The sequence below is a fragment of the Photinus pyralis genome, unplaced genomic scaffold (genome assembly GCF_008802855.1).
Source record: "Photinus pyralis isolate 1611_PpyrPB1 unplaced genomic scaffold, Ppyr1.3 Ppyr1.4_LG4, whole genome shotgun sequence".
NCBI classification, from domain to species: Eukaryota; Metazoa; Arthropoda; class Insecta; order Coleoptera; family Lampyridae; genus Photinus; species Photinus pyralis.
Window position 1 is genome coordinate 47,291,615 of NW_022170511.1, and position 27,899 is coordinate 47,319,513.

Below are 27,899 nucleotides of genomic sequence, written 5' to 3' on the forward strand. Positions count from 1 at the left end.
TTTACATTACAAATTCGAATGACACAGTTAATCTCCCAAAAAAATTATATTAAAAGAAATACGATTAACGCTCCCGTAGCCCCAAACCGAATGCTATAAAAAATATCTCCAGATGAATCCCTACCTATTTAATTAATTAACACCCTTTTCTTTAAGAAGCTTCTAGGTCGTTTTTAAAACGTTCAAGGGACTTATTTTATATATCAAATTTGGGCGCTAAGACGCACTTTTCTGTGGAAACTACACAAGCGACTCTCGAACCTAAGGTGTCCCTAAAACCTCTTGAGGTTCTAGAAAGCGGTATAGTGGTCTCAGAAAAGTCATTTTAACGCCTTCTAGGGTGTTCCAGTTTACGTACTCTTTGCAGATCCTTATGTCTTGTCTAGGAGCTTCGCAAAGGTGCCATTAGCAATCTCGCTTTTGAATATTGCGTTCTACTTTGAGGAAAACTAAATGTGCTTGAAATTCTCAGCATTTTTTTGTATATTTCCTATATTAAGTTTGTTTTTATACTTATTTCAACCACATGTACCAATTGCGGGTTTAAAAATTGACGGCGGAATGACTGAAGTCGGTAAATTTGTTGATAGACTTTAGACTTATAAATTCCCAAAAAGAGGTGTACACTTCTTGAAAAACATTATTAGATTCCCAGATATCTATTAACTTCCAGAGAGATCTGCAACCCGTTTGATTCCACAGATAGACATGTAAATTTGCAGTTAGATCTGGAAATTATTTTTAAAAAAATAACCCCCTACGTTTCCGTATTTGAAACAGCGAAAGTAGTTTCTGCTACTTTAGGTACAACTCACATACCTACTAAATAGGTATGAAGTAAGGATAGATGCGTATCGGATTTAACCACGAAGAGGTAAAAACGTTGCAGAGTATCAATTTCATTTTCAAGATAATCCCAAATAGAAATAAAAGGTTCTATTTATTTGATGGTAATTTTAAAGTACTCCACATTCCTATGTGCATTTAGTGCAAATGTGGTATTACTCAACTCATGGATCGAAAATTCGCGGTGAAATAAATTTGTCACGGACAGAGTTGGACTAATTACCAAATCAGAATATGTAACAAACGCAAATGTTTGTAAATTAAGTAAATGCCCTGGGTCACAGGTGACTGTGGCGACAAACGGCGGCAAACGATAGCAAACGGCGTCGTCGGCAACTAAACCTTATTGAATTCATTACTGTTTATTAATGCAGTTAGTACCAACCTAATTACAATTACTGACACCGGCGCGCGCCACAAAGAATATCACACAATCTTATTACTCTCGACTGAATGTTGTTACTCAACCCGGATACGTTTACCTACTTTATGCTAATTCAAAATTTGTGCTTTAGCAGTAACTTAATCGTTTAAAAATGCATCGATTTTTGCCTCTTCCACAATTTTCATCCCCCAGATATTTAAAGTGCGCACTCAACCCCCTATGAATTACAAGTAAGTGTCGCACGTGTCACAATTATACGAAACGTGCACTCAATAATGCACATACATAATACTGATACTGTGCCCTTTTGTTTACAGATGGAGCGTTTAAGAAGTTAAAACCGGAACCGGTCACTTCGGGTAGTAGCGGTAGTTTAGGTACTGTAACTCCTCCGGGAGGTCCACAACATGCAGGTCACACACCAACGACGGCATCGTGCCCCACGCCGGCCAGACGAAGACATAGGACCACGTTTACGCAAGAACAATTAGCCGAATTGGAGGCAGCATTCGCGAAGAGCCACTATCCCGATATTTACTGTCGAGAAGAATTAGCGAGAAGTACCAAATTAAACGAGGCGCGAATACAAGTAAGATTTTTAATTTTCTATAATACGCAGCTTTACAAGTAAAAAATCATTTAGAAGGAAAATAATTGATACGGTTTTAACGTTGTTCTACTATCAAAGTCTCTGATCTTCTATGGGAGTCTTAAGAAGTGAATCGCGGGCGATTAACAAACCACGGCGAATTAACAACATAGGCAAATTTCAGGTTCTGTAAAGGATTGTGTTAGTTTAGTGTTTTAGTATTGCAATTTAAAGTGGCGTTTTTGCTTTTTTTTCTCAATCCTTTCATCAATTGTAATACTAATTCCTTCCTACTTAATCAGTTTAGTGCATCTGTTCTCGAATTTTACCATCATAGTATCTTCTACGGTTTCCGAGATCCCCATGAGACATCCTTATCTTGGACACAGTGTATATATATCGATAATACACGCAGGTATACATTTTAAATCCTTGAAGGTTTGTGAGTTAAGAGGTGAGTCAAAAGCACACTGTGCACATTTTAAACATTTGAAAGTATTGTGAGTACACTTTTCACCACTTAACTTTGCTTTGTAGTTCGTTGTAAAATTCCTCGGATGCCTTGTGTATGTGCTGATATGTTGCATTACACTGTGCACACTTTAAATATTTGGAAGTATTGTCGCTTGTTGTATTGTGTACATTTTAAACCCTCTGAAGACTTTTGTGTTGATGCCGTTTCAGAATAAAACTGCAATGTGTACACTTTAACTATTTTGTATTGCGTATTTTTAAACGGCAAGCGTTTATTGGTCAACACAATACGTCGTATACCCTATACCTACTTATCACTTTTTAATTTAACGGTAGATAAGATCGAAAACATTTGATTTGACGGTAGTTATCATTACTTGACCTTGTATTATTTACTTTTGTAATAATTTTCTTTATGTCTTTCGTGTTTTTTTTCCATTTTAATAGCTATTTTTACTACCTCACTTGATAATATCTTAAATACTTTCTTAAGATTGCTTAACTTCTTCTGCACGCTTTATTTCAAAACCGACGAACTACGTCTTCAACAAAACAACTAGGGCAAAACGACTCAGATTTAGCATAAACAAATTTACACTCTCTTTCACCGTCGCGGAAACAGCTAGCAACAGCCTCGTGTTTACGTTGTCTCCAGTATTTAAGGGAACACCACTTCCACTATATAATAATCTCCTTCTTCACAATTATTAATAACACAGCCAATCACAATAATTAGACTTCATAAAGTCAGCTTCGAAGGACCGCGTCTCCAGTGACGCCGAAATAACTCTTGGTAGAACACCTGCATCTTCTAACGGCGATGAGAACACGTGCGTTAATTAAATTTAGTCTGAAAAAACTCCTTACCATAAACAACAGATGTTCCTACATTTTAACACGCAATTTCACGTTTTACAATTAAATACACAAATCTAAATAAACAATTTGGAAAAGGAAAAACAACACTGAGACACAAATTCAATTACACTAAACCACTCGGTGCTTGTTTCGTAAATAATCTATCAGATTTTCACTTAATAAAATGAAATATTGTCATATACAGGGTCTTCTGTAATAATTTTTGGTGTAAGACCGAAATAACGTTGTATACACAACAGTGTATATAAGTTCTTCTTAGGGTGAGTAAGTCATAACCTTAATCCCCCACGATATTTCTGTACCATAAAAAATGTTTCATTCATTTAATTTAGGTTGATTCGCACCATTAGCTTGAATTTAAAACTATGATCCGATCATGCGTCTAACGCCAACATTTTTGATTTTAGACCAGTAAATGAACGTGGAATACGGCGATACCGTATAATTTTCCGCGTCTCCACCGGATCGCATGAAAATTTGGATTTAGGTTCTATTTACCCTCCACTTCAAAGTTGAAGTTTTGAGTTGAGCTTTTTTGGGGAAAAAACTACTCCTATTAGAAAAAAATCGTATAATTGTAAATTAAAGCGGGTAATTGATTCAAATCATCTTATAAAGGAGTGAATAAATATTAATTAACACTAAACAACATAACTTAACATTTTATCACAGTTTAACCCCTAAATCTACCCTCTAGAATAGTTATAATTAAAACAATGTCATAGAATACTTTGACTCCACTGATTTGCATGGAAATTTGGATGTAGGTTATTCTTACCCTCCACTTCAAAATTGGACTTGTGCCGTTGGTTGCTGTTTATGTTTTAGAGGTGGAAACTACCCCTATTAATCATACAATTGTAAATCCAAGCAATTTGGGATTATTTAATTATACAGTAACATTCAATTTAGATTTTTTTGCTATTTTTATTTTTTATCACATAATTTCTACCCTTATAAAAACCAACCCTTGCGAAGAAATTCGAATAGTTGCAGTAGGTAATTTTTTTCTTCATTGATACCTACTATATATACAGTAATTTTACGAATTTATTTTATTTCAATCTCGATTTCAATTCGAAAAACAACCCTTATTGTTTGAAATATACGTCCTAGATCTCTAATTAGAGGGTAATTTCCTCGATTTTTTTAACCAAAAAAAAAAGGACCAACTTTATTTTGAGCGTAACGCACTTAGTTTTGATGCTAGGAACTTTTCTTGAAAACAAAAAGAAAGGTTTTTTTAAACACTTTAAAAAAGTATTCAAAAGTTTTCCCCGAAAAGTGCTTCATTTTTTGGTTATTTCACGTTGAAGTACTTGATTTGGAATTTAACGAATGAGAACTTATCCTTTCATGAGCTACAACTTTGCTTCTACTGGGTCTACAGACTTCATTTCAGACCATTTTGTTTGTTTTTTTATAAGCTATATTTTTGCTAAGAATACTTTTTTCGATACAATACTTACTTTTAGAGTTATTTGGGAAAAATCGTCTGAAAACGTGTTTTTTTTTGTTGAGAAATGAACATTTTCACTCGCAAATAACTCGAATACTATTGACCTCGCTATTGACTTAGTGAAAAAACTCTATAGAACAAAAGTTTCTTAGAATTACTCAATTTATCAATTTCCGGACTTATTTTGACGGTATTTTTTTCCCCTCCGAGAAGGGGTGGCATTCACCTCCCAAGTAAAAGCAACCCTGGGGTCAAGTTCACCTTTGAAGTAGAGGGTAAGAAGAAACTAAATCCAAATTTTCAAGCAGTGTCGAGGCGCGAAAAATTACACGCCCAAACGGTCATTTACTGGCCTATTTATCAAACTCGAAATGAAATCCACCATTTAGCATGAAACTTTAAGACTCCGATTACCTTCGTAAGTCACACATTACGATGAACTTCGGTAGACCGTGTAAACCGGTTGCTTTAAATTAAACGGTCCAATTAGTTCCAGAATTAATTAATTAAGTTTAATCAGACAAATACATAAAGAATTGGCAATTATCGATACATCAATTCATTTTACTAACGGTGCAAACTTCAGTAGTCGATGGAACGGTATGGTAGTCTCAGGCGCCACCAGAAGATAAAAATACTGCTCCTGGTCAAGTCGGGTGGTGTTAGAATAGTCTCGTAAGCCGAAGGCAAGTCAGCTGGAGACAAGCGGTCTATTCCAGAGTTATGCGGATCGGCCACTGGCGAAAAAGCTAAAACAAAATTACGGCACACGGAAACGATAGCAATTTTCAACCTTGCCGGTTTCTATCCTAGTTTTAAATTACATTGAGCAACTAAAATCCAATCGGAGAGAGCTTTCGGGTGCTGCAAAAATAATTTAAGTATCTACGGGAACGGCTACAGACTGAAAATTAGTTACAGTATCTTGATTTCCTTATCGGTGGCTAAAACGGTGCTACAAATTAAAGTCGTTACTTTTACCTTCTATTTCCAAGAAGAAGTGGAAAAGAAATACATAGGTCCGGATGCGAAGAACTTCTCGTAAGGAAATTCCCGTTTGAGTTCGTCGAAGCACCGGGTGTTCATCAAAGCTGGTAAATTTCACAGATTTACTCTGTACCGACGGTTTTTAGAATCGGCAACGCTGTCGCGTTTCGAAACTTAGCTGCTTGAACATCCGTTTCTCATCTTAACGTGCTGCATTTTTTTTTCCTTTTTCCACTCAATTATCATTCGGTATTTTTTACAAATACAGTTTCAGGTACCCTAATGGTCCTACAGCTACGTTCAGAACTATGTTTACATATTGTTTCGATTCTTCTTTCGTATCGATTGGAAATAAACTTTGCAATTAATCGAAAACTTGTGTTTTGAGTAGAAAAGACATCTTTTGAGGAATTTCCACCAATAAAAAGTGTTACATAAGCAAATTAGTTTTGTATGAATAAGAGAAATACAATGAAATACAAAATTATAAAATTATGCGGTAATACACCGTAAATATAAATTGCACAGAAGAGAATGAACGTAGCAATATTACAGTTCGCCGTTTTAATATGCACGGAAACCGACAGCTCGACGCTTCACATGAATTTTAATTTTCTGTCGTTTTATTGCGTCTCGTTGCTTTCAAAATGAAAACCGCCTTTTCAGTGAGACTTCATAAATATTTCATAATTGAATAACCTAAATTGTCATTGCATCTAAATTAAGAAAATTGCTCTGATACGAAATACGCCAGGCCAATAGAGGATTAAAAATTCGAAGCGCACAGTTTAAAAGTACAAAATACAACTAATCTAACTTTTAGTAATATGATAAAGGAAATGGTAACAGGATTTGATAACATAAAGCTTAAGGTAACTAAGTTTGCCCGTTGTTCGATCATCATCTGATTAAATTCCATTCTTGCTACTTTATCTTTGTTTGAGTCCTCATTATACTGCCTTCTCGCTCGTTTTAGGAATACAAACAGTTTATTTTGCTATCGATTTCAGGATAAATATTCCTAAATTCTTATTTCGCCTTCCTGATCCACCACATACGCAATGCTTTCACTAACTTACTCATATACAAGCAAAACAGAGATGATAGTGTTAGGACTGGTAGTATCGTAGCGATCTTTTACTTGAAGTCGTATTTTGACAATGAACTATTTTTCATTTACAATCCACTCAAACATTTAACAATAAATGCGCCATGTAGAAAAGACAATCTTCCTCAACAATTCCTTCAATTAATCAATTAATCTTTCAGCTAATATAATTTACGCTAGCTGCTCGCATATTCGGGCAAACTTAATTCCAATTACAAACAATTGACGTTAGCCGGGCCCCTTTTTTTGCAAAGGCGACGAGCTAGAAGACCCAACCAGATTCTTCCAAGACCTAGAGAAACATTTCGCAGCCTAGAAACAGTTAAGCATGTTATGTTGGTTGTTTATGTTGCAGCGTTTACCTTATGATTACTCTTGTCTCAATTACCGTACATATGATTAGCTGTATTCCTAGTTGTACCGGGTGACCCAATAAGACAGTTCCTCGGCCATATCTCGAGAACCGTTCGTCATATGACTTAGGGGTAAAAAAAATTATTGGGTAAATCGGTCATGAAGAATCGCTGGAAAATATTTTCAAGTTCTAAAAATGACCCCCAGAGGGCGTAACTGTCATCTTAAATTTTAAAATTGGATTTTCTTTCAATTTCGCATAATAAAGTAAAAAAATGTTTTTCACATTTTTACAGAGAACCAGTTTATCTATCATTTTCGTAAAAACAAAAAGTTATTTCAAAAACAAAGATAGCGTGGGACGTTCAATTGTTTTTGCAATAACCTGCTTTAACTTCTTAACCGTTTGGCCGATTTTAACAAATTTCATATGGTTGAAAAGATCATTCCTTGGGCAATGAGAATCAACCAAAATATAGTTAATTTAGCGGAATCCTTCTCCGCCAGGCTAGTTTTGACACTATGACCCAAAATCCTAAAAAAACAAAAAAATCAAATGGAATGATATGACTTTTTCTTTATAAAAAAGTAACCAAATAACATTCAAAGAGGCCAGTGAAAACCGTTTTTCAAAATCTCGTTCCTAACCTTAAATATTGGGAAAATGAGATTAATTAATAAATTAATTAAAATGCTTAAATTGTATCTTAAATTTACTTTGTACGTATTTTTAAAAACAATAAAATAATAATAATAATATATAATTTATTCCCCATAAAACAAAATCAAAACTACAACTAACACAAATAAAAACAGGGAAAGGGACTGCATTCAGTGCCGAGAGACCTTGTTCTTCCATACAGCCCCAATCCAACGTATTATTAAATTAAAAAAATTATTATTCTAATAAATAAATGCACGATCACTAACAACACTAAATTATTTTCAACCTCAAAAGTTTCATCTACTCTCTCGCTCTCTTACTTGCATGATATTTGTCGATGGCGCGAAAGAAAAGCACCCTACACTTTTAGATAGATAGATTAGAAATTAAACAAATGAAACACGATGCATTATAAAATAACAGCCGTAATTTGTAAATTATTCTGCTGTGTTTATATTCAGAAAGTGCAGTTTCTTGAATTTGTAATCTTTTCTAAAATGCCGATTTAACCAAGAAGCATTTAATATGCTGACAATATATGTTGAGTATTTTCAAAATGCGACCATCGCTGCCCAGATCTTCTATTTGCGTTATGCGAATCGAACACGAACCATCGCTGCCAGCATATTAAATGCTTCTTGATTAGAAATGATGCGCTGTGAATCGTAGTTGCATTATGTATTTTATTCATTTTTAGCATTAGGTACTATGGTGCAACATAACAGCTTAACATTAAAGGTATTCTGTACAGCACTATACCCACAAAGAAATCAATCCGATATATACACACTCAAATCGATATTACGTTTTGTGTAAAAAAATACTGTAAACATCCGGTAGGCTAACTAATACATCACGTTGGAATTACGTACCGCCCGCGGAAGACTTCTGTAAAACTGTAAAATATATGTTTAACACACTTTACGTTAATAAAAGTCAATAAAGAAATACTGAGTCAGTTATACAATGTAACACAACACAGAAAAACGTTTAATAACACTGCATTTCAATATTTTGATAAATATGAAGGTAGTGTGTAAGCAAACCAGTATCTCACCGGCCTTTGCTTACACACGATGCTTCGTATAAATAATGAAGATAAGAAAGTTGTGGTTCATTTGTACTAGTTACACACTAGCATTCTGCACTTGTGAAAATCATTTCTAAAATTGAACTGTGGTCGAATATTTGGTTGCGCATTGTAATAATAACCACACGAAAGCAACAGGATTATATCATACAAGCAACAATGTTTTGAGAACAAGAGACTAAGTCACAAAATTAGATTGATGTAGATGCCAGTGCCATGTAGCGGTTTTGATACTGTCTGATTCCTAGTTTGTCCTTTCATTATACGTCTCGGGGTGACACAGTGGATGACATCTGCGTTGTGTGTAATACACTGCATCAGTGCTAGCGTGAACTGGTTTCAACACTTTCAACAAAATAAACAAAAGAACTTTCTTTTGTATAAACAATTTGTTCCTAATAGAGTCAACTTCATCTACGAAATTAGAAATGTTCATAAATTTGTCAAGAAAACTATGATTACTGTATTAATATATTGTAGTCCATAGTAACGTTTTTGCTTGCCGAAATGCGTGCTAACTTAGCCTGTTTTAATGAAAAATATAGGATAGAGATTATCGTATACATGAGATTGATTTTAGGTGTTTCGAAACTTTTTAAACTCATTAACTACCTACTGACTTTTTAATGTACACACTTTTTCGCTTTAGCATTTAAATAACTTCATTATGCAGCGCATTCAAAATAAATAAAATGTTCGTTTAAAATTCCTACAGAAAATAAATAGACCTAACTTGATTAGCGGGTCGAGGCTGGATTATATTTATATAACTTAGAAAGACAATTTCTAAGACATAGAAAATCTCACAAGAAAGGATTTGTTTGGTGGACTATCGATAAGTTGTAGAAAACCAGATAGTACTTGAGCTTCCTTTATATACAGCTAATTAGGTCAAATTTACGTGTATGAATTAACTTAGTTGACTATATACATTCACAAATCCATACTTGAAACCGGATTCGAACCAAGGACTTCATGTGGGAACAAAACGAAAATTTGTGCACGTTACAAATTGACAGTTTCCTCAGTTCTTTTTATATTTAAGAATATGTGTATCAAATTTGGTTCCAATCGGTTCATTCGTTTAGCCAGAAATGAGAGTAGGTACAGACAAAGTGACAGACCGACAAACAGACAGACCTACTGACATCATCCAGGTTTTGTTTGGTTCGGATTTATGATTCTGCAAAACATGTATTTCTGGCGAAAAAGTAGAGGTTCATTTTTTACTCCAGTGCTACTACTATTATTACTTACGTGCGGGTGTTTCAATAGAAGTAATACTTAAAAAGTTAATCTTTTTTTCAGTACATCAAAATTAACTTTATTTCAAACTGCAGTGCCAAATTTAATTGAAACTGTCTCCTTTTCTATTTACTAATTCAATAAATTAAACAAATATAGCAAACGAGCTCCTGGGTATGGCTATAGCATGTGCAGAACCAAATTTTAAACCTGATGTTGGTTTTGCTTTTATTTAAAGTGGCTATGTATCAAATTTCCTTTGAATGCCTCCATAAATAAGAAAGTTGGCACTGCGCATGCGCAAAACCAAGAAAGTTTGCAATTCGCCTTAATAAATGGTCGAGATACGACATGTGAATGCTGATCAATTAGGCTCAACTTTTGGAATTTTGTTTTATAAGGTTAAATCTATCCGCATATTGAATTTCATGCAGTTCGGTTCATAAATAACGGAGATATCAAAAGGGCCTACATTATTTTTTGGTCTACATTGCCAATTCACAAACTCCGATTTACAAATTTGATAAAGAATCCACCTGCAAAATCTCATCGTAATCGGTCCATTCCTTTATGAGTTATCGTGCTAACGGACGGACGGACAGACGGACAGACACCTCAAAATTATAAACTCACTAGGAGCTCATTAATAATGCCTCAAATAAATAATAATAAATGTACGTAATATCTCTTTTTTACAACAAATTGCAAGCTTAACAAATATATTTTTTTAACTCAACTAGAAGATTTTTACTTACTTAATATTGAATTCAAGTGAAAAAACGTTTACTATGTTCTAAGTGGGTTCATACATGAAAATTATATACAATAGAACATTTAACATTCTTAAACCGAGTATAAAATGAAACCGACCAAGTCTTTAAGGAATGTTTTTTCTTCACTATTTGGACGACAAAACTCTGACTTCTTAAAAAAAACACAACTTTACCATATTTATACAGCAACTAAAAAAACCCTTTGTGTCATCCAACCTTGAAATACTAGATCATCTCCTAATAGGTCCCATGGATTGAAAAAAAACGCTTAAAACAGGCTCGTAAAAGAAGGGCTTCGTTGATTAAGAAGTAATCGATTTTATTAAAAAATATTATCTGCATTCAAACTGGCCTACGGCAGATGATCAACAATGACGTTAATCAGTTGAATAGGTCAATCCGTCTTTTTTATTCCAAGCGCTCTAATTTTCTCGAAAATGTTCCGCGCACTCCTAAAAGTGCTCGAGCGGTTTATTGCGAGCGGAAAAAACGCCCAAGAGCGGAAAAATCGCTCGGGAGCGGAAAAAACGCTCGCGAACGGCGCTTAATCCTTCAAGGCTTGAGGGCGGTAAAAAGCGCTCACGAGCGAAAAAAACGCTCAGGAGAGGATACAGCGCTCGGGAGCGGATAAAGAACTCGGGAGCGAAAAAAGAGCTTGCAAGCGGAAAAAAACGCTCATGAACGGAAAAACCGCTCGTGGGCAGAAAAAAGCCCCGAGCACTTTAAGTAAACGCTCGAGTATCGAGCACCAAGCGGCCGCCCCGAAAAGTGCCCGCTTGGAGCGCTTTTTCGAGCTCTGGGTACGTCTTTTTGATTAAGGTTATTTTTTAACCAGAAAATGGTCCGTTAAGTGAATGGCACTTACTACTTAACTTCGTTGGCTTGAAACGAATCTACGTAACACACACTAAAATCCACCTTGCAATAAATTCTCGGCCGCTGACTTAAGTTCGTTCAACGGCTTAATTCTTCAACTTTAAAAAACGCCCCAAAATGACTGCTAACAAAGATTCGTCTCAACTGGATTCCTATAACAGCAATTTTCTAGAATCCTCGAGTTCTGCCAGAAACCTCTAGGTCAGCAGGTCCCAGTCTGTATAATGACCTGATAACGCAACGGATCTAACTCGTCAAAACGGTCATTTTCATCCCATTACTTTTGTCACATGACCCGACAACCTGTCGCCACCAAGCTTTCACACGCAAGTACTAGTCAGAATCGCACTTGAAAGTCATTCTCCGAAAATGTATGGGACAAACATTTGAAGAAACGAAACTTTTAGTGAGACCCAATAATATGCGCAACCTCTTGAAAACTTAACTCTCGACCTAAACATGGAACAAACCACATAAAAAAACTTTAATAAACTATCCTTCACCATCTCAGTCATTAAGCCACTACCACATCGCGTAGGCTTCATCATACTCAGAACCTTCAAACATTGCAAAAACTCAAGTCTACCTCGCAATGTGGTTCCAAGGTGGAGAGTAGTCCTTGGGTTAGCCCCTATGTAGAACTCATCTAAAAATATCACAAATCGGTAATGAAGTCATAATCAGTCACATCGTAACATGAAAATCGAAAACCAATTTGGCTCGCGTGGTGGTAACAATTAATTTTTTTTGAAAATTGGAAGGGGGGACTTGTCTTCGCGACTCCTTTCATTGAAGGAGGGGGGGGGGGAGAAACTGGCTTAATCTGTCGTAGTATTCTAATTAAAAGTATCAACGAAATATATCTATTGGTGATGTCATCTCGAAAACGCTGTGCGTATTACATGTGAATAGGAAAAGTGCGGCAATTCTGCGAACCTGTAATACGCAAATTACAACCGAATTACGTACCATACTTTTTCTACGACTTCCGTGATTTCGAAATGAAAATAAACAACGTCTGTTGACAGTTTTGACATTTGTAAATAATTATCACTTCCAAACGTACATGATCTACTTATTCTATTTTTTTTTCATTACGCACGGCTGTGGGTAATGGGTACGATTCAAGGGTATGATATCCTACCTCTAAATTATACTCATTTTCAGCTAGGGGAGTCGTAAAAAAATTAATCACTTTACACTTTTATATATTTTTTCTAGAAAAGCTACACATTGATTGACAATGCATTTGCATTTGTCCGCGTAATAGGCTACACTTTTTATATGACGATCTTGCCATCTGTATGTAGATTGGGCGGTATTCAGGATTGATTACTCACTTTACGAACAAGATCAATCAAAAAGTAATTCACAAACACGTACGTACACATCTAAAGAAACTTTTAGCCTTTCATCCCATCGTCAAGTAGTAGATAGTTATATAGTAGCGGCGAAATACACGGAAGGGATTTCAGTTTTATATCTTAGGGTTGAAACAGGGTGCGTGGACGCACTCGACCAGATCTTTGATTAAATTATAGGCATTCGTTAGGCCGCGATCCCCAAGAGACACAACTGTCACAGCAGCACCCGAGTGGACTCTGACTCACACATTAGGGACCATCCTTTGGTAAGGTCTCTTTCTTACACTCAACTTAACCCTTACTTTTAACTCAATTTAGTTCAATCGAATTACTGCATGCTGCAATGTAACTTAGAAGAGCGGTGACAAGTTGAAAAGTTTCTCTTGATACAAGAGAATACGTGTAAATGTTACGTCGAATAAAGGGAATTCGCAAATTTATAAACGTGTGTAACTAAAGTAGGTAATACACAGATCCATGCTACTTGCAAATTGTAGTGATAAAGGGGAGTCGTCTACTTTTTAGTAATTTCATAAGTTAACACCGAATTCAAACCAAATCAGATGGGGTGGATAAATGTTACCATTGTTACATTGACGTTCTTGTTAGCGAGACAGTAGAGAATAAACAATTTACAAAATAAAAAACAACGGAATTTTGATAGAAATTACTCGAAAAGAATTTACATCCCTGTTAATAGGTCCATAAATAGGATATGGTTGAATATTCTCCACATTTTAAAAATATTTGGAATTATACAGGGTGCGCCCACAAAGTAAGGTGCCAAAATGGTACATTTTTTTAAAATAGAACCCCCTGTATTTGAATGCATTTTTTAATTCTACGTGTAATTGTACGTCTTTTTTATTATATGGTTAATATCCGAAAAACTAGTAGTTTTAAAGATAATTCGATTTGTAAGAAAAATTGGGCGTTTGCAAGCGTCAGTATATATTGTCAAAATTATTACTTAAATTTTGATTCCAGGTTTATATCTTTTATCCTGGGTTAAGTAAGAGTCAAATAAATACATCTTCTATAAAACATTAAAAAAAATAGCTTACAGGGTGCCAATACAAACAGGAGCCAATAAAAAATTTTACTTTTTCGATAATTTCTTCTATTTAAAAAATGCAAGATTGATACGCCACTGGAATACAACATGCCCCTGGTGATCAAAAATATTTTAGAAACATTCCGGCGGTAATTGTGTACAATTTTGCTTTTTTCGGTTTGACGCGAGGGATTTTAGGTGCTACACCCTGTATATTGAAAATGTAGGTACATTCGACACATCTGATTCTATCTGTAGAAGAGAAAACTTTATACAGGATTTCCTATGTAATCGTACGCCACCTCTCGTGATGACGACTAGAAATAAGTACTTTGCGTAAGATTCTGAAGAGAGTTAGTCATCGTGTGGAACATAATGCAGAAATAGATTGACGAGAAATTAACATTGCTAATAGCTGAGAAATGACCTATTTGTGTTCGTGGAGACCAGCGAAGAATTTGTTTACGTGAATTGTATGTATTTCGGTGCACGCTAATTCTTCGCGCATTAGGAGTAACATTATTAAAGTTTATGTCAAGATTATTCTAAGACAGTCAGTTAGCTGTAAAAGAAACAACTTAGGGACATACTTCTCTTTTTATTAGCGACGTAATACGTATCGCTCTTATAATAAATATGACCCAATCCGTGCTTTATTTTACAACACGGAATAGTTTAAATACTTAAATCACGCTTTTTGACATGTAACATGGATAACGAGTAGACGTACTTTAACTTGGATCCCCTTGCTCTTATTTTACTTACTATGATCCGCTTCCTTCACCTCATCCCGAATATACATACGTAAAGCAGTGTTTATTATGTTATTCTATTTACATCTGAATTAAAATTGCAAGTCAAACGCTCTTATTTCATAATATTGCTACTTCTCTTTTAGCTTCCTTCCAAATAAATACCAACGTCGGTTATGAATAAACGAAATAATTAATTTCCTTGCAATATTATTCGCTTACACACACTTACCTATAAGCTTATGCATTCTTACTAATTTAAAGATCCTGTACACGGAAATCCGTTACATAATCGACGTTGTAACAGATTATCAAACATAGAGTTTATTTTTTTGTTATTTGCATTACTTTTGGAACGCACTGTATAATACCATAATATATACAGATTGATTACTTATCATCACAAATAAATAATGGATTCAGAGCTACATAATAAGAAATACAAAACCTAGCGTGAAAATACTGCAGATGATGGAACAATTAAAAAGACTTAATTTCCGCAATTTCGTAAACCCCGCTGGAATTACCTAAGGGTATTGCATTCCCTAACTACGTCTAGTTTGGGAAAGATAACATAATATCTATTATTTATTTCATCTGACTCCATAAACTTAAATCCAGGACATTATTTAAAAAGTTCAATTTTTGCTTCAAACTTCAATTGGCATTATATTCTAACATAAATTTAATTAGGTACGTAGTTTGATTTATTTACAATTAACTAACAATCAATTTACAACAGTCTTAATGGATTAATTTATTTCACAAATTATTATTTATCACACACGATTTATCACATAACATAAGCGCATCGAAGTTGGAACTAACTCGAAACACGATTCGATTTGCTTATATAACAAACAACATTTTTAGAATCTTCTCGAGTGCTCAAGAACGCTTCAAAATGTTCTCGAACAAACACATCACGTCTTCTTCCTTTATCGCCGATTACTAATCTTTCATGGCGCCTCGATGTCCATCAAGATTTCTAGAATGTTCCTTTGGGGTTAAGGCATTTCCACCCCGTTGCCCTGGAATACCACCTCCAGCATATTGCGCGCGATGCGCTAGTCCAACTTTTCAAGGTCACATCCAATCTTCGGAATTGCCAGCTTTGTAACGCCATGGATTTGTAGTTGTCGTTTTAAGTACTGTAGTGTATTCTAAAAATCTTCGTAGCCAGGTTTTTCACAAGACCGATCTTCTGTTATCAGATCATAAAAAATCGTCCCTGCTCTTGTAGGAAACACGCTTTTTTTAACCTCGGGCCGTTGAAAGTAGATTTCTCTTAAGCGCCCCAACCGGAACTTGAATTCTACGGCAATACCTCGGGACATCTTGATGTCCTTTACTAAGCAGTGAGCCCAAGCGTTCTCTGCTGGTGCCTCAAACAAACCGTTAGATTCCTCATAGACAACACCAAAGCGTGCCTTTTGAGTTCCGGAACAATGTGCCATAAATTCCGCGAAAGTGGACTACAGTTATTACTAAAACGGCCACGAGAAAAACCTGGAAGATATTTTATTTTTTAGTTTCTGAAATGGCCGCCGCTAAATGCTATCTAAAAAAGTGATGTTTCTGTGAATTCCGCTATATTAACCTAACAAAAAAATGTCTGGTCTTTGAAGTCGACGATAATCTGAACCTTTTTTGTTTGACAATTTTTGCTGTATCTCTAAAAATGAAGTGGTGGGGGATATTCAAAGGTTTCCGTAAAGAACACCCTGTACCTTCCAAACGGCTAAGTCGATTTAAACAAACTCGGGTTAGTTCAAAAGAGCTATTCTTCAGCTATAAATATTATAATATTTGAAGTTTTGTTAGTTTCACATATCACCGCTTGAGGGCTTTTTTCGACATTCCGACAGAAATGGTTAATTTTCTCAAAAAAATTAAATGCATTATTGTTCGATTTTTTTTCATGAAAAAGTAGCTAAATGATGCCTAAACAAGCATCGCGATATATCTTGTTCCTAACCTAAAATTTAAGCCAAAGAAAATGTTATACCCTCAAATTTTTAATTTTTTAAGCTAATTTTTCCGGAATGATTTTTATTATATAATTTGTCGCCGTAAGATAGATGGATTTAAAAAAGGAAGCTTTTAATGCCGCCGTGAATGCTCGAAATTCTGAGCATCACGGTATATATATAATTATAGATATCGAGATGCAATCTTCGCGAGCTTGTTTAGGCATCATTTAGCTACTTTTTCATGAAAAAAAAATCAAACCAATGCATTTAATTTTTTTGAGAAAATTAACCATTTCTGTCGGAATGTCCAAGAAAACCCTCAAGCGGCCTTATGTGAAACTAACAAAACTTCAAATATTATAATATTTGTAGCCGAAGAATAACTCTTTTCAATTAACCCGAGTTTGTTAAAATCGGCTCAGCCGTTTCGAAGATACAGGGTATTCTTTACGGAAACCTTTGAATACTCCCCACCCCTTCATTTTTAGAGATACAGCAATAACAAAAAAGGTTCAGATTATCGTTGCCTTCAAAGACCGGGCATTTTTTTGTTAGGTTAATATAGCGGAATTCACAGAAACATCACCTTTTTAGATTCCAGATTGCAGTTACGCCTCCTAGCGGCCATTTCAGAAACTTAAAAATATTTTCCAGTTTTTCTCGTGACCGTTTTAGTAATAACTTTTTTACCGCAAGCCTCTACGATGGGTAGGTTCTCAGACACAGTACCTCGCATTCTTAGTTGGCCACCCTGTACATGAAAATCTACGTCGTTTGATACCACATTTCCCTTTACCCAGCATCAAAGGTTTTCAAAGTATTCAATGTGAGTTGCTCCATCTTTCTGGTCACTACTGGCATAAACTTCCGCCAATTGTTCACTTATACTCAATTCGAGACTTGACACGGTGTATAACGTAAATTTAATTATGTGGTTTGATTTATTTACAATTAACTAACAATAAATTTATAACAGTCTTAGAATGGATTAATTTAAGTAATAATTATAACAATGTATAAGTTGGAACTAACTCGAAACACGATTCGACACAGCATTCTGTGTTCAAGCTCAAGGACGCTTAAGAATGTTCTCGAACAAACACGTAATATTTATCGGAAAGATTACGTCACATCCGCCTTCGTTCTTTATCGGCGGCTAGTCTTTCATGGCGCCTCGATGCCTACGAAATGATCAAGGTATCTGGAATGTTCGCTACAATATGTTGTCTATCGCTATCCTCTGTTCTAAAACCTTGTAGAAAAATATGCGCAATATTACGCGTTTGTGGCGACAAAAAGTTCTAAACATTGCGCACATTTCGGCACACATCCGGTACAAAATAAACCGATACAACGAAATATCGAAGGATCCTTCACTTTTAACGACAATTTATTTTAATCTTACATAATGCATTTTATACTTAACAAAAATGCATCAAATTCATGTCTTGGTCATTGAGATAATGTTCTTGGTCTTTTTCCCAACGATCTTAGTGCATCAATAACGATTTTGACATGTTTTGGTCAAAATCTATGTGGTCTCCAGAATTAGAGCAAATTCATGTTTTGATCATTGAGATCATGCTCTTGGTCTTTTTCCCAACGATCTTGGTGCACAAATAGCGACTTTAACATGTTTTGATCAAAATCCATGTAGTCGCCAAAAATAGATCTAACACATGGTTTGGTCATTGAGCAAGCATATTATACCCCAACCAAAATTATATTTTACTCTTTCTTTCTCATGGGCTCAGTTAGTAGTAAAAACATTTTTTATATTAATTATGAGATTTATAGTGTTATTGAAACAAAGTATAATATCTGTTGTTTAAATTACAAACAAATAACTTCCATTTTTATGTTTTTATATTTATATTACTCCTTCTTATCAATATTTCCGCATCATTACATCAACAGAAGGTGTTCATGGGACTATATCTAATTTTACTTTTTTAAGAACAACGTTATTACGTAAAATTTACAATGTGAAATTCATAAGTGGTTTTCCAAGATAATAAAAGACATTCATTTCAAATAACGTAGTTCAAGTTTATTTTCCACTTTAAACAATGAAATACAATATGCAAACATGTAAATAATGTAACCACTGAATCGTGTTTCGGAGAATTCACAGAATCTAATGGTTACGTGGCCATGAAATTAAGCTTAATTAAGCGTTTTCAACAAAAAATTGCGGGAGAAGCCGTACCTAAATCAAAAGTTCATAGAATTTCGTCGAAATGTGACCTCAATTTCTCAAGAGGTTATGTTATTTTTTCACGATAGTATTCACGATAGTACTGTAGAATTATTCCCCAAATTTGGTTTTTTGCCGCCCCTAAAAATTTGCCGCTATGAGCCCGGGCTCACATGACCCCATGGCAAATCCAGCCCTGCCAACAAGGTTGTTATTTGAGTTTTAACGTAGCTGGACATACCATTTAGCAAATTCCATATTGATATGAGCTGCTACAGTACAGAAATTATTGGAATTAAAATGTAATTGGCCTACTACCGAGATATGGAGTTGAAATATATTTTTAATGAAAAAGTTAAGCATATTGGCATTCTTGTATCCTGTTGCGTGTTTATTAGGTTTTCCATTCCAAAAAGAAGCACCTACATCTAAGCATAAAGCAAAGCAACAAGTTTCACATTAATATTACGTAGAACGGTTGAGTAAGATTTCCTATTCAGCTATTGAGAATTGTAGCGATTCAATGCGACAACGAATCTGGTTTAAATTTCTAGTAAGTAGCGATTTAATTCAGTAAAGCCGTTTTTTTTAATTCAATACAATGTATAAGATTTACTGAAAAGTGCGTGCATGCGTAAATCCGGCGCAAGCGGCGGTCCTCGATGTCTACCTATAAGTGGAGTGAAACGTATTTCACTTTCAGACGTAAGTGGCTCTAATAAGGAATTGAAATGAAAACTTTATTGAATAGAAACGAAGCTATGAGATGATTTGTCAAAACAAAGAGCATTCGATAGAGCTATGTTCTGACTGTACCGCGGAAGACGCGCAGCACGTCCTAGCCGCCCTCGATTCCATCAAATGGATCCGTAATGAAGTTACCCCCACTCCTAGCGGATGAACCACCCTCTGCCATCCCCAAAAGTCCCCAAAACAACTGACTCCGAGCGGCTCTCTTTAAGACAACCTAATGCATATTTTGCGACCTTATCGCCTTCTTTTGTTTGTCGCCGTGTTGCTATAAGTAGCTTTGTTAGAGGGTTCCTCTCGCGTTCTTTGTTCTCAAATCAGTTGCGAATGAGATTGGTTAAAAATTTTAAGTTCTGAAAAAAGAGCTTCAGTTACTAATTACTTTTTTAATTGATTACATAATCTAATTAAAAACCCCCAACGGGCCGAGTTATTCGTATCCCTTAGTTTTTAAGTGAATCGATTTATTGTTGTACTAAACAGTGTTTCGATTTCTTGCAGGTATGGTTTCAAAATAGAAGGGCGAAATATAGGAAGCAGGAGAAACAATTACAGAAAGCTCTCGCGCCGTCGGTCCTTCCAGGATGTAATGGCGCAATGATGCGAAATATTTATCCCGGTGCTGCCAGAGGATATCAGCCTTATCCGCATCCAACGGCGATTAATAGATATCCACAGGTTAGCTATTTTAACTTTGTTACATGGTCATTACATTTTATCGACGTTTTCGATTGGAAATTTCTATACGTGTCTGAAATAAACCGCGCGGGTGAAGGTAAGTGACGATTGATAAAGCTAGTCAAAGTGCGACAATGCCATAACTTGAAAAAGAAATCTTTCGGGACTGATCCCTTTCAAATGTGACATCGGTATTATTCATCAATTAATCCATTTAAACCGGAATAGCAGGAAACAATCAAACGGAATTGGAATATTGGGTGGTATAATGTGTAATAATTTGTTGATCTGAATTATCTGAGCATTAATTAATAGCATGCTTTGCTCTCTATTTTTCGGTAGCAATCTCTACCGACTTGCAGATGTGTTCCACACTGACTCCCTGTACTGCGCAAACGCAAGCGCGCTTAAATTTGAATTTGCATACAACTGTCAAGTTGGGTAAATAATACACATAACCTGCAAACGTTATAATGGGGGTTTACAGTGTAGCTGAAACCATAAAACATTTTTTTGGACAGTAAAAGTTTATTTAAAAATAGAGGCTGATTAGCAAAAAATAAATAATGAACATGTGCGGTTTTAAAGGTTTATTCAAAACGATATGATTGTGGCGGGCTCTGTGACGTAATAAGCCCGACCAATCAGCTCCTAGAACCATTCAGATGACATAACGACTTGGCAATATTGCAGGAGAATGGCATTTATAACTTGCGTCATCTGTCACAGGCACTTGTCACTTTCGTGCTAGATGCAGTTAAACATCCCTCTCAAAACGTCAAATGTGACAAACGTCAGACCCTCGCGTAAGGTTGCCAGCTCACTTCTACGTGATTGGTTGTAGGTTTGTGACGTATTTAGTCTGAAGCGTTTCAAATTCGGACTAAAAACACAGCTTTTCAATAATTTATTTTGGGTTTATTTTACTCGCAAATAAAAATTGAGGACACACGGGTCTTTTTATTTTTAAAGTACTTTGTGGATCAGAAATAACAAATGAAGGCGGGATGAGCCCATTGAAGATAATTTAGTTTACCTGCTTACCTATTGTAAGTAGGTGTAGTAGGTATATGTTAATGTCATGTTATCAAGATGAATTTTGTTGATATCTACATTTCAAGTACATAGGTATGAATTCCTCGAGGAATTCCTAGAATATGCCAAAGGCGATAGAAAGAAACTATTTCTGTAAGTACTGTAGTTAATTAGAAATAGTTAATTAAATCTACTTAAAGCAATAACATTGCAGACCAATATTGACCTACGGAAGAGAGACAGTTGGGTGCTGAACGAATCACAAAAAACCAGACATGAGAAGTTCTCGAAAACAACTGCTAGGTAACAACCATGGTGTATAATACACCATGGTATCAACTGACAGCATTTTCGGAAGCTAAAAGTCCTGCTAGTGTAAACAGTTTTGTGAGAACTTGCGACAGCAATGGCTCACCTAACTTGCCCTACAGTTTATCGCCACACTCCGACACTTATTGCGCACAGTTTAAATACATGTGGAACTGGAAGTTTCTCCCGCGAGATTGTCACAAGTAAGGCCGAGTTTATAGTGAAGCGGCGAGCGCCGAGGATAGCGGTACATGAGCGATGATAGCGTCGAGGCTGCAAAATTATACTGGAGCGTGGCTGATCACTTCTAGGTGAAGGGTATTATCTGCAAATATGTCGCGGGGAAAGGTTGAAATGAAGTTTATAACTGAAAATAGTTACACAAAATTTGAAATAATTAATAGTTTGTTCTCTCCCGATCATTCGCATCGCGTTCGAAGATGGTCAATACATCCAATCAATAAAGATCGCGAGACTATTGGAGAGTTGCCCGTTTGTACAAAAAGTTATAAGTCCCGATAAATTTCGGCAATATGTTAGTATGTCAATATCGACATTTGGGCATACGCACAAAACTGCATAATCCAGACTCCAGAAGTAAGTGAAAGAGGAACGCCTGTAGTTCGTCGTAAGCATAATAGACGCACGGAAGCGACCGATACTTTCCGAACGCTATGTAAACCTCTTACAAATTCAAACATTTTTGTTTCTATCATCACCGCTAGCGACATCGCGTTTCGCAAAGCTATCTTCACGTTTTCACTATAAACGCCTACATTAGGTTCATTCCGTTTGTTTTTATGGAGGTGAACCTCGATCTAAAACCGCGATGCATCGACGCTCGCCGCTTCACTATAAACTCAGACTAACTTGCTAGTCTATCTGCGCCTTAAGAAGTTAACGCGAGATAGGAAAAAATGGAGCACAATAGTTTATAGCTTGGTTTATAGTGACTTATCTGGTAGAATATGTTAATTTATTTTCCGTACCTACACCATGATGGTAGAAGGGTTTTGACTATAATAAATAATAACGTTACAATTCTTGTTGTTTATTCCATATTATGCTGTAAAGGATCATGACGGTTGGTGGGCTATAATGTAACTGGAATTCACAGTGATGACGGAAGGCTACTAATTCGAGCGCGTTAAAGCAAATTCAAATTTAAGCGCGCTTGCGTTTGCGCAGTACAGAGAGTCAGTGTGGAACACATCTGCAAGTATCTCTACCGACCAAAGTTTGTTGATAGGTTGCTATGAAAATTATTATAAGAATATCATTGTACCGGGTGATACAATAAGACTGTTCCTCGGCCATATCTCTAAATTTCGCATAATAAACTAAAAAAAATTTTTTTACATTTTTAAAGAGAACCAGTTTATCATTGTCGTAACTCGTAAAAACAGTTATTTCAAAAACAAAGATGGTGTGGAGCGTTCAATTGTTTTTGCAATAACCGTATTTAACTTTGACTGATTTTAACAAATATGGTTGAAAAGAGCATTCCTTGGGCAATGAGAATCAACCAAAATACAGTTCATTCAGTTGAATCCTTCTCCGCCATGAGGCTAGTTTTGACACTATGATCCAAAATCCTAAAAAAATCAAATGGAATGATATGACTTTTTCTTTATGAAAAAGTAGCCAAAGAACATCCAACACCCTACACTTTTAGGTAGGCCTTGGAAAATTAAATAAATGAAACACGATGCATAATAAAATAAAACAGCCGTAATTTGTAAATTATTCTGCTGTGTTTACATTCAGAAAGTGCAGTTTTTTTGAATTTGCCATTTTTTCTAAAATGCCGATTTCTAACCAAGAAGCATTTAATATACTGGCGATATATTTTGAGTATTTTCAGAATGCGACCATCGCTGCCCACATCTTCTATTTGCATTATCCGAATCGACCACGAACCATCGCCGCCAGCATATTAAATGTTTCGTGGTTAGAAATCGGCATTTTAGAAAAAATTACAAATTCAAAAAGCTACACTTTCTGAATGTAATCACAGCAAAATAATTTACAAATGACGGTTGTTATTATTTTATAATGCATCGTGTTTCATTTGTTTAATTTTCCAAGGCCTACCTAAAAGTGTAGGGTCCTTTTCCAAATAATCTTTCGCGCCATCGATAAATACCGGAAATACGTCAAATAAGATACAATTTGAGCATTTTTATTAATTAATCTCATTTTCCCAATATTTGAGGTTAGGAACGAGATTTTGAAAAACGGTTTTCACTGGCCTCTTTTAGTTTTATTTGGTTACTGTCTTTTTTTGATTTTTTTAGGATTTCGGATCATAGTGTCAAAACTAGCCCCCTGGATTCAACTAAATTAACTATATTTGGCTGGTTGATTCTTGTTGTCCAAGGAATGCCCTTTTCAACGATACCAAATTTGTTACAATCGGTTAAACGGTTAAGAAGTTAAAGCTGATTATTGCAAAAACAATTGAACGCCCCACGCCATCTTTGTTTTTGAAATAACTGAGTTTTTGTTTTTACGAAAATGATAGATAAAATGGTTCTCTTTATTTAATATTATTTTATCTATCATTTTCGTAAAAACAAAAACTCAGTTATTTCAAAAACAAAGATGGCGTGGGGCGTTCAATTGTTTTTGCAATAATCTGCTTTAACTTCTTAACCGTTTGACCGATTGTAACAAATTTGGTATCGTTGAAAAGGGCATTCCTTGGACAACAAAAGAGTTTATGTGAAAAAAAATGTCTACTTTATTATGCGAAATTTAAGGAAAAATTTAAGATGGCGGTTACGCCCTCTGGTGGTCATTTTTAGAACTTGAAAATATTTTCCAGCGATTCTTAATGCCCGATTCCCCAATAATTTTTTTACCCCTGAGTCATACGACGAACGGTTCCCGACATATGGCCGAGGAATAGTTTTATTGGGTCACCCGGTACGTAAATTTGGCAAACTTCAGATTTATTTTGCTGATATTTTTGACCAGTTTTCCCATTCATTTTTTTTACAGTGTGTAAATTTTAACTCTAAACGTACAAATATCCTGAATATAATACCAAAGAGTAACCATCCATGGTAACCATTGTCTCAACAATCGTTGCCATGGATTTTAAGCTATGCTTAAGCTAAGCTCTGCTTAAATTTGTCGGTGCAAACGGCCATAAATAACGTAATTTTCACATCTTACAAATAAACAAATTCACGCGAATGATATAATTTAAACAAGAAATTATGCAATTAATTAATTAAAAAAATTCGATGAAATAAACCAATTCTGTGTTTATTTGTCAGTGAAGTGAAATCATTGAATAAAAACTTTCGCACATACAGGATGGCTCGTTATTATCTTTGGTAGTATTTCAGCCTAAATAACATCCACCTAAAGTTTCTTACACAACAATATGTTTAATTTAAATGACATACATTAATGTGACCACTTCCTTTTAATTATTTTTTTGCACAATTGGTACATTTTTTCAGTAAATTTTTTCTTCCATTCTTCTAGTAGTTGTGACCAGAGATCTGTTTGTGTTTTGTGGTTGATAATTTTGATATAGTTTCGATGTGTGTTTCGAGTTGTTTCATTGTTGAAAAATGAAACTTCTGCGGATAATTCTTCTTGGGGATTGGGGATGGAATAGTGTGTGTCTTTAAAATAAATCTATACCTTTCTTTAGTATTTCTTTCTTTCTAGAGTTAAGTAGCTATCCCACTTTACAAAACTGATTTGTACACCCGGAATTTGTTATTTATGCTCTCAATTCCAAAATTCCCTTTTAGTTTTCTACTATTCAAAACTTCTACAGGGCGTACGCAGTTTTCAATGCACTTCAGTTTGAAAACAACACATTTACTAATATGCTCATTTGTGGCTCCATCTGCACGTATTTATGACAGATCCAGATTTGTACACGCAATAATTTTAATTTTTCTAGGGCACATCCAGCCCAATATTGACTTACATTTATTAATTTGAGAAACTCGGTAGCCCACAATTCCAAAAAATTATTTACCTACACCTAACAATCAGGGCCACAGGGCAGAAATAGCTACAAATATATGGAACATGATTCAAACTCATTCCCATTCGGATCAAAAGACGCACAACATTATATATTATTAACAAAATAACACAACAATATTATATTTTTGTTTGTATCTTATAGTTTAGGTAAGCAACAAAATGCTTAATTTAGTAATGCTAGAGCTAACGCTGCCAAGGTAATCCGCAATAACGCGCCCTACGTGAAATTTACTTTGAAGCATATCTTTTAAGTGCGGTTTTAATTATAAAAACAAATGCAACGCCACTTTGAATTAAATTCACTTACTCTCTTCGTCGGTCAAATTAAAATTTGTAAAATGAGAAAACTTCAAGTAGATTTACATTAAATTAATTTGCCCCTGGTGCGGTCTATTACCAATTTGTTTATGCAAAATCTGTTTTGCATGCGCGTTCGCGTCTCTTTCAGGGGTTAGTTCGGAGTTCAAGGTGGGAGCAGTTGATATACATATATATACTACCATTTGCTAGTTTTGTACATTACTGTGTCGCAGGTAAATTAATTAGGTGAGGTCAAAGAGGTTGGATGATTGGTTTAGGTGTAAGACCGCATTACGTCCTCCCGTCGTGACCGATAATCGTCGGACGGCTTCCGTCGCGACGGTAGACGTCGGTCTGTCTCATCAAATATATGCAAATTTCCTTGCGAATTAGGTTATCCTACGGTGTAAACATAAGAAGGCCGAGAATATATTTTTTTGAGAAATCGTGTAAAGGGATTCTATAAACGGTTTGGACAGCACAAATTTTTTTCTTTCTACGTTATTCAATTCTATTCAACTACTATACGCCACGAAACAAAACTTACAAAACTTATTTTTGGTACGTATGAGAAATAAGACTATTTTTTTCTCAAATATACGTGTACCTAGTTTAAAATATTTTCGATTTGAAATATTATGCTCCTTGATTTACTCATCCAAAATTACGGTTACAGTGTCACAGAATCATTTTATTCTAAGAGTCAAGTGGCAGAATGAGTCCTGTGGTACATCGTTTCAATTGTTAATTGTCCTGAAAATATCGTATGAAATGGTGAGAATTTAGATCTAACACCCCATATAGTTTCTAAGTTAAAAATTTAATAAGAACGCACGCACACGCCAAGGTCGGCGATTAAACTCGACAAGTCTCAACCAATGTTGCCTATATTGACCAAACACGATGGATCAAAGCTAATATCGAGGATAATTATTGTGTGAAAATTCGCTCCGAACCGTGAGAGAAAAATTAGGGCGAAGCCGAAGTTAAGTCTGTCACCTATATATTACCGTGGGATGGATTTTTAATTTTGTACGAATTTTTGCGTAATTTATCGCAGAGTATAATTTCCTATCAAAATAACCATGTAGCACAAATTATAAATGTACCTACATATAATTGATGAGCACGACCCAATACCATCGAATAATGAGGGAAAACAAAGGGAAAACTGTTTGTAAGGAAATCCTTAAATTTGACATGGCGCCGTCTAAAATAGAGATTTGTATTGAGACCATTCGCACAGCCGCGAATAGTACTTTTAGCATAGGCTACTTTGAAATTAGATCACTCACTTTGTAACCCGAAGGCCCAATTTTCAAATGAGAAAAACTGTTCGTCAATTTTGTTTCTTAACTCATCAAGTATGTACACAACAAATTTCGTGGAATTCTCTTCATTTTCCAGATTCGTTATTTACATGTTCAAAAACCCCCAGATACCAAATTTCGTCGAAATCAGAATTTTTTTGCACCCCCAAGTAGGGGTTCGCCATTTCGTGGTAGGAATTTTGAAAAAAAATTTGCATAATTGGATAGGGCATACCCGAAAACCTATTCAAAGAGAGAAAAAAATTAAAGAAGAAATCCAAATTTTACCGCTTCTTTGGGGGTGGCTTCCAAACAAAACACGTTGGACCCACGGTTTATTCGGAAAAAGTGCTTGTCCTGATCCCCTCTATCACCCAATTTTTATTACATGCGGTCACGAAACACCCTGTATAGTCAACTAAATCAGTTAT

The 27,899-nt window shown here is 35.4% G+C and overlaps 1 protein-coding gene across 2 annotated transcripts in view; it reads left to right on the forward strand.

Moving 5' to 3' along the window:
- The window catches only part of LOC116168539 (homeobox protein prophet of Pit-1), a 62,316-nt gene that overhangs the window by 29,214 nt on the left and 5,203 nt on the right, over window positions 1-27,899 (forward strand). For both annotated transcript variants that reach the window (XM_031484440.1, XM_031484439.1), the window contains exons 2-3: window positions 1,549-1,820; window positions 20,321-20,497. In XM_031484440.1, coding sequence (XP_031340300.1) covers window positions 1,549-1,820; window positions 20,321-20,497 — 449 coding nt within the window. The remainder of the gene's footprint in view (window positions 1-1,548; window positions 1,821-20,320; window positions 20,498-27,899) is intronic.